The sequence below is a fragment of the Arachis hypogaea genome, chromosome 9, assembly GCF_003086295.3.
Source record: "Arachis hypogaea cultivar Tifrunner chromosome 9, arahy.Tifrunner.gnm2.J5K5, whole genome shotgun sequence".
NCBI lineage: Eukaryota > Viridiplantae > Streptophyta > Magnoliopsida > Fabales > Fabaceae > Arachis > Arachis hypogaea.
In genome coordinates this window covers 78,672,714-78,681,035 of record NC_092044.1, presented here as the reverse complement: position 1 = coordinate 78,681,035, position 8,322 = coordinate 78,672,714, and the positions used below count along the sequence as shown (strand labels likewise).

The 8,322-nt window shown below is 33.9% G+C and overlaps 1 protein-coding gene across 1 annotated transcript; it reads left to right on the top strand.

Moving 5' to 3' along the window:
- Positions 1 to 7,404: 7,404 nt before the first annotated feature.
- LOC140175147 (uncharacterized) lies at positions 7,405 to 8,050 on the top strand. Its single transcript, XM_072202073.1, has 2 exons — positions 7,405 to 7,493; positions 7,579 to 8,050. Exons 1-2 carry the CDS (start codon positions 7,405 to 7,407, stop codon positions 8,048 to 8,050), a joined length of 561 nt encoding a protein of 186 aa, XP_072058174.1.
- Positions 8,051 to 8,322: the final 272 nt, after the last annotated feature.

Genomic DNA, 8,322 nt, shown 5'->3' with positions numbered 1-8,322 from the left:
CATCTAATAATCAACATAATCATTTAATTATCCAAATGCCATAATCATTAGCTAATCTGTCATGCTGTTATGAATATAAATCACCATTGTTCGGGTGATTGCTCATCATCATCATTCCTTATATTTGTTCTTTTACCCCTAATTGAATATTCGAAATCTCAAGATCCATTTTTTTCATCGTATGGTGTAGTCATTAGTTATTGATTTCAATATTTTTTTGTCTTTTCTAACCTTATTGTCAAGGCGCTGTTCTCCTTTTGCAATTTCTTAACTATTTAATCATGTTTTAACGATGATTAAAAATTAGAGCCACAATAAGTAGCCATTTTATCAATCACGTTAGACTCTATTTCAAGCTTATAAATTCTTCCATTTTAACCATAGTTATGTCACATCACAGATCTATCTCGGTGCACTACTTCTTTCTTTAGATCTCATTTGGGTTGCTTTTTGGTTTTTTTTTTTTTGGTTTAATTATTCTGTAGGTTTCTATAGTTTTACCGAATTTTCAATTAGGTCCTTGTATTTTTTTTCCTTTCAATTGGGTCTCTATACATTATTTTTTTTCAATTTAGTCCCTGTTAACGTTAAACGCCAAAAAAATGTTAGTGAATTGTGAAATTACTTGTATACCCTTAGGGACCCAATTGAAAAGAAAAAAGTATAGGGACCTAATTAAAAATTCGATAAAACTATAAATATTCAATAAAAGATATTCCTATAATCCTTATTCAATAAAAAAAATATTTCTATAATCCTTTTTATTTTGTAACTATCATTCTTTTACTTATTTATATATAAATTGTAACAAAAATACAAAAAATGATTGGATAAAACGAAACAAAAATAATAGTGATAAGTATATATAAAATGCATTGTCAAAATTATCCCCGAAAATATAACAAATCAAATTTTATACAATACAACAAGATAAAGAATTTATTAACGTAACTTTTTCTAAAGAAAGAATTATATATCAGACAGAAGAATCTGTTCTCATTACTTTGGACTCCACATATTACTGATGCTTTAGCTCTCACTTTTTTCAAATACCAGATACCTGTTCCAATTCCAAATGCCCCAGCAATCGAAATGCCAGTTACTGTTCTTGCAGACACAATACATTACTCTCATTTTCAACTTGAAAAAGTTTGCAATGAACAATAATCAATACACCACTTCAAATAGCAGTAAGAACCTGAAATTACATGTGCCCTTGTATTGTGTTGTGCAACATTATAATCTATAAAATAACATACAAAATTCAATTCATGATCATTACTTTACTAAAAGGGCAGAATTATATTGTTGAGGTTGTAAGATACCATTGCAATAAGTAGTACAATTTCCATTCTCACAAAGGCACATGATACTCTCTATCTATGTATCAAATCCACAAGTTCCACCTCTTCTGGATGGATCCTGGAAAGACACTCATAGTGAAAGAACACTCCGACATAGCAAGACACTCATATAAAATCTTAATTCTAGTCGTTAGTTAACAATAATGTATAGACTAAACTAAAAATTATTCCATTATATGATAATGAAAATATAACTAAAGATAAGAACATCAATCCACATAACACAATGGAAAGACAATTAAATAGATAAATATAAGCATGGTTCAGCAGTATATACCTTGTGTTAAATCTTAGATGAACGTGATCAAAATCACAAAATAAAACCACATATAAATCTTAAAACCAAAAAAATCACTCTCAGAATTACTAATCACATGCAAATAAAAAAGAAATTTTCCACTTATCGCTATATAATCTAACAAATTGCAAAGTTGGAAAGTGCAATAATCTAGTAGTCCTCCGTTTGATTGAAACTTTGAGAATACAAATACTACATCACAACATAACCAAATAACATTCCCTTGTTTTTGAAACATGAATCCAAATAGTAGTTACTACTACACCCAACATAGATATTTAAATGCCTATGTACACAGTCAATGCCTGTGACTGACATTTGATAAAGAAGCATAATTCTATCATCTTTGTATCACTATGGTGAAGATAAAGATCCATGGCACTAAATCTGAATACAAAATTCCCTTCAACTGCAATAAGTCAATCGGAACAAGCCACTACAGCCGCAAGTCCTACATCCAACCTAGTCAATCTGAGCCTCTATCTTCACCACATTATCCTTAGACTTCATTCATACAGCTTCCACCCAAGGTGGTTCTTGGCCAAATAAAAAGGATCATCTTTAATCTCCCTATTCATAGTATCCACAACAATTTTCACATCACCAACCAAACCCAAATTCAGCAAAAAATTAATTTATATGTCAATTCACCAATTAACAAAATTTCGTTACAAAAATATTCATAGTGTAAATCCTAAATTACTATATCAAAACAATCCAGAAATCAATTCGAAAAATAGGTACTCAACCAATGCCATATATTTTGAAAATTAAAATTAGCATAAACATGTTACATCAAGTTTCAAAAGCTGAAAAAAAATCAAATGTTATATGTTACCTTTTTTGTGATAGATCGAGTACAAGGAGATCGAGGAGAGGCGCAGCGCGAGGATGAAAGGCTAGACAGGAGGTCAGGCGCGGTGAGGCTTGACGTGGTGCAGTGCACCGCAGCGATGTCAGGCGAGGCGAAGCACCACAAGGGACAGCGATGGCTTGGATGGGAAAATAGCGCAGAAGACAGCCTAACAGAATAATGCAGAACAGACCAATGCAGAGAGAAGGAGGCGACGGACGGCCACCACCAAGCGTCCGCTGCAGACGATGCCACAGAGGGATGAAGACGACGAACCGACGCAGGAGATGATAGTGAATGCGATCTCCACAGAGAAATTTAGTGCTAGTTAGGTTTTTTTTTCTTTGGGATAAGATGCAGGGGCTCTTTTGGTATTTTAGAAAAATACATGTTTGTTCAACTAGTTATTACAACTAAATCATCAGAATATTCATTTTTTCCGAGAATATTCTATTATCTTTAACGTTATTCTCACGGCAAGGACTTATTGAAAAAATTAACGTATAGGGACCCAATTGAAAAGAAAAAAGTATAGGGACCTAATTGAAAATTTGGTGAAACTATAGGGACCTGTAGAGTAATTAAACTTTTTTTTAATGAATAAAGAAATATTAAATTTATTCTTATACACACGCATGAGTTAATTTACGATTATACACCTTATTACATGTCACATCCTCAGCATGCATGAGTTTTTTATGAACGTATCTCGTCTCTGGCATAGACGAGATACGTAAAAAAGGATTAGAAGTGTTTCTAGTTTAGAAACGATATAAGATATTACCATCCTTTTTAGGTATCTTTTCTATACCAAGGACGAGATATGTTTATAAAGAATTCATCCATGCTGAGGATGAGATACATGTTTAAAATATGACTATTATAACACCTTACTTAATACAACATACTACTTGATGTGTGAGCATCTTATATGCTTTTTCTAGTTAATTTTATATTGTTTTTAGTTAGGTTTTATCTACTTTTACTTGATTTTAGTGCGAAATTCATCTTTGGATGCTACTTTGAGTTTTTCTTGTGTTTTTATGAATTTAGGTGAAATTCGAAGCAGTTTGGAGATATCTAGAGCAAGAAGCGAAAAAGCTGTCAGCTCCCCCTTGCGCGCTGAACGTCCAACCTGGCGTTCAACGCCAGCAAAGGGGCATGAAGTCAGAAGTGTGCACTCCTCTCTGGGCGTTCAACACCCAATCCTGGCGTTGAACGCCAGCTTGCTATCCGAGCCACTCACCAATTGGCCTCCAAGTGGATTTAGCATCTCTTAGACTTATCTCATTTTATCTTTGTAATTTTTAATTTAAAATAATATCTTTTAAGTTTAGCATGTATTATTAGGTTAGTATTTAAGGAGGAGATCACTTAGGTTTAGGAGATCTTCTTCTTTCTGCACTTTCAAAATCCTATTTTTCTCTGTATGTCATGAGCAACTAAACCTCCTGGTTAAGGTTAGGAGCTCTATTTATTTCTACGGATTAAGATTATTATTCTTCTATTTTAATTAAAGTTTGATTCAATTCTAAGGTGTTGATTTCGTTCTTATTCTTATGAATCTAGGTGGAACGAGAGTATGACCCGTATTCTACATGAGCTCTTATAATTCTCGAGAGAGTTATCTCGCTTGAGCTACAGCATGAAAACACTCCTCCTAAACTACTAATTACATGAACTAATCGGATAAGTGACATAAAATCCTTTTAGCATTGGATAATTGAGCTTTTTGTGGTGCTAAACTAGTTTTCTGAACTTCACCCTTTGTTCTGAATTGAATGACCACGAGAGTCACTTTTGGTAAGGATTAGAGAAGATTAAATCACTAAGAGATTAGGGTTTAATCACTTATGATTTGCCATGGAATGAATCACTCGTTATTAAATAGTTGGTAAGATATTTTAATCCAGAAAGATAAACATCTCCGAAAGCTTAACTGTTTTCTCATCATTGTTTTACCCCAAACCTGTTTATTTGCTTTATTTACTTGCTTTTCACTACTTATGCATTTTACACCAACAACCATCTTTTACTGTTTACATGACAAAGCCCAGCAAGATAACTATTCCTTGCTCAATTCAACAATCCTCGTGGGATCGACCCTCACTCACCTGGAGTATTACTTGGATGACCTGGCGCACTTGCCGGTAATGTTGTGCGAGTTCTAATTTCGTGCACCATTAGTACACATAATACTTCTTGAAACATAAACACAACATAAGAAAGACATAGAAGATAATACAACATAAGAAAGATAATTTCCCTGACAATATAAAATACAATGTAAATAACAAACTACAACATGTAATCATGGGCCCTCTACGGGTGCATTCAACAAGACCGACATGTGTGACCCACCTGCCTACACAAAACAAAATGCTTCTCCTGATGCTCAACAAGGTCTATCTCAATGCCTACACACCGGTCGACCTTTAATCTTCCATTCTGGCCACAATTCTAATCCACAATCGGTGGCAAATCTATCTCGTACACCTTTAACACAGATTTCATCTTGTATATAGGGTCGACATAACTACTTTACTCAATACTAGCCGCTACGCATGCCGCAATCGCATAGTGACATGAAAAATGCAACGATTGGAACATGCCAAAGTCACAGATTTGAGAGTTCAATCGAACATGATATGATACTTAGCTCCACCTTTCTAGTGACTCAAGCTCCTCCACCCTAAATACCTGTGATCGTTTGTCACAGTGTATGATACCTATCTTTGGTATATCTTTCCTACTCTTCTAGATTGCTAGAAGGAAACACTATGAAAATAGTTGGCCACCTGAAAGTTGTGCTTGTGCCTCACGACGCTTTTGTATCCATAGTTGCAGTAATCTCTCATAAGTGGATCGGACAATCACGACAACTGGCAATTTTTCAGTACCCCTTAAAACAACATTAATGCACTCAAAATGATTAGTGGTCATTTGACTATATCTATGCCCTTCATCTCAGTAATACAATATCACGACAAACATGTAACTCATGACTAAAAAGCAAAACTCATAAATGTCATCTTAAAATATAAACATGTAACTCATGACATGCATATGCTCCATGGATACCAAGCTGAGCTTTGTTAGCATCAACAATGCTACTTCACATAATCAGATTCCATCATTATGTACTTCACTACCCCCCGAATATTATAATTCTTCACCCCTATATGAACAGCTTCTCTACAACTATACCGACGACCCATCTGAAGCTCAATGCCACCGTCAAAGTTGTAATGGAAACCTAAGGCACTAATGCCACAAAGTGGAGTCTCCTCCATCGCATCAAGGTGCAGTGTGTGATAGTGGCTAGGAACACCGGATAGACCAGTCACAATAATCGATGCAGGTAAGATAAATGTCCATCTCCAAGGATGGATGTATTCATAGTTGAGTTTGGACAAGTGCCTCCAGTAGAATTCGACAAATTACTAAGAATCATTCAATAAAAAAAATAGGTGCCCCCACTCCCAAAACAATTTGACCCTACCCCCAAAATTGGAATCCCATAAACAATTTGACCCCACCCTAAACCCCACTCTTAAAAACAATTTGACCCCACCCCCAAAATTGAAATCCCTAAGCCTGTCACACCTTCCCTTTCTCCTCGTTCTCAATTTTGTCTCTACTCTCCTTCTCCCCTGAGCATAACTAATGCGCAGCTTGGTGCTTACCTTCTAATCTGTTCGCAATCTGGATCGCTGTCGTGGAGTCATTGAGACTGCTGGCTTGTTGCTGGCTCATTGTCTCTGTGTCTCTTGATCGCCTGCTTGCTTGCTCGTTGTTTCTGCATTCACTATCTTTTGCTGGCTCATTGCTGTTTGCCTGGTTCATTACTGGCTCGTCACTGTTTCATTGCTTAGTAATTGTCTCTGGCGATCTCACACTCTCGCCACTCCGTCTCTATCACTCTCTGCCTCTGCGTCTGTGTCTCTCTCGCGGTTTTGCCTCTCTACTCTCCAGTAAAAATTAATTTTATCAATTTAGAAATAAGAATTTGATATTGTTCAAATTTGAATAATTGATGTAAATTAGGATAATGATATGAAACTATAAATTTGAATATTTTATATTGTTTGAATAATTGGATTATTGGATGATTTATGTTTTTGTATATTGATGTATAATTGAATTAAGATATTGCATTTTGTTGTTGAAAATTAAATGGATTTTACAATGAATCTCCTTATAGGAATTGTGAATTATTTTTACAATGAACCTTGATATTTGAAGATGCTATAAGATAAGGAATAATGTTGTGGCGTAGCCATTTTTGGGATTCAGTAGTTTGCACCTTGGTGGATTACTGACTTGTTGTCACTGCAGTTGTATTGTGTAACATTTATATTTTGTATTTTTTTTACTATATACATTCTTAATTTGATGTATTATTGTGTATTTTTCTTATTCTTTGGTTATGTTTTGCATTTAAAATTTTATATTGTACTTTTAAATTTGTATGGAATTGTAAATTATTTTTATTAATTAATTAACTTAGGTTTATAAATTTATTCTTTTAGTAATGGAGAAATATTTCATGTGAACAATGTCATTGGAAATTGGATCCCAAAATAATTCATTAACCTTTTCTAACAGAAGGAAGTTTTTAGAATTCAAAGTAGAGAGTCTTATAGTAGATCCAGGACAACCACCAAAGATTTCAAGTTATCAACCAAGGACTTATGATTTTCTACAAACTACTTGTGGTTCTTCTTTTTGAATATTTAATCCTAATTAGTTTGATGACTATAGCAACTGGTTAGAGTATAGTATATCAAAAATCTTGTTTTTTTATCTTTGTTGTTATTTTATGAAACTCGAGACTGAAGGTGGTGATGCTTTTTTTTTAACTAATGGCTTTTCAAATTAGAAAATAAATGGGAGACTACAAACTCATGTTGGGATTCAAGATGGTGCTCATAATCAAGCTTGGAGACAAAGTGAAGCACTATGAGACCAAAACAACGCATCACTGCTGCTGTTAAAAAATAATCTGAGTAAGCTAAAAAGAATTATTAAATTCACTTGACAGCAATAATTGATTGTATTAGATTTCATTTGCGACAAGTGTTGGCCTTTCGTGGTAATGATAAGACAGATAATTCTATTAATCAAGAAAATTTTTTGGAACTTCTAAACTTTCTTGCACAACATAATGAAGATATTGGTTGTACTTTCAAACATGCTCGTGAGAATCTTAAACTAATAGCACTCTTAATCCAAAAAGACATTGTAAGAGCTGCTACAAGTGAAATGACAAAAGTTATTGTTGAAGATATTGGGCATGAATTATTAGCTATTTTGGTTGATGAAGCCCGGGACATTTCTTTTAAGGAGCAAATGTCAGTTTCTCGGTATGTGAACAAAGAAGGACAAGTTAGGGGGCATTTTCTTGTTGTTGTTCATATTTCTAACACTAATACTTTATCTCTAAAATTAGCATTTGAGTCATTATTAGAAACAAATAATTTAAGTTTATTACGAGTACATGGACAAGGATATGATGGTGCAAGTAACATGTAATGAGAATTTGATGGTCTGAAAATTTTGATATTGAAAGAAAATTCTTATGCTTTCTATGTATATTGCTGATGAGCGGATATTTTATACGTTTTTGGCATCATTTTCATATAGTTTTTAGTAGTTTTTTGTTAGTTTTTATTGAGTTTTTATAGGTTTTAATGTTAAATTCACATTTTTGGATTCTACTATGAGTTTTTATATTTTTGGACAATTTCAGGTAATTTCTGGCTGAAATTGAGGAGCAGGAGCAGAAGTCTGATTCAGAGATAGAG

What these genes read in the sequence shown, in the direction of transcription:
- LOC140175147 (XM_072202073.1), top strand. Translation starts at nt 7,405, where the DNA reads ATGGGAGACTACAAACTCATGTTGGGATTCAAGATGGTGCTCATAATC. An exon ending in CACTATGAGACCAAAACAAC is followed by an intron (nt 7,494 to 7,578) that starts GCATCACTGCTG and finishes TGATTGTATTAG; the next exon opens with ATTTCATTTGCGACAAGTGT.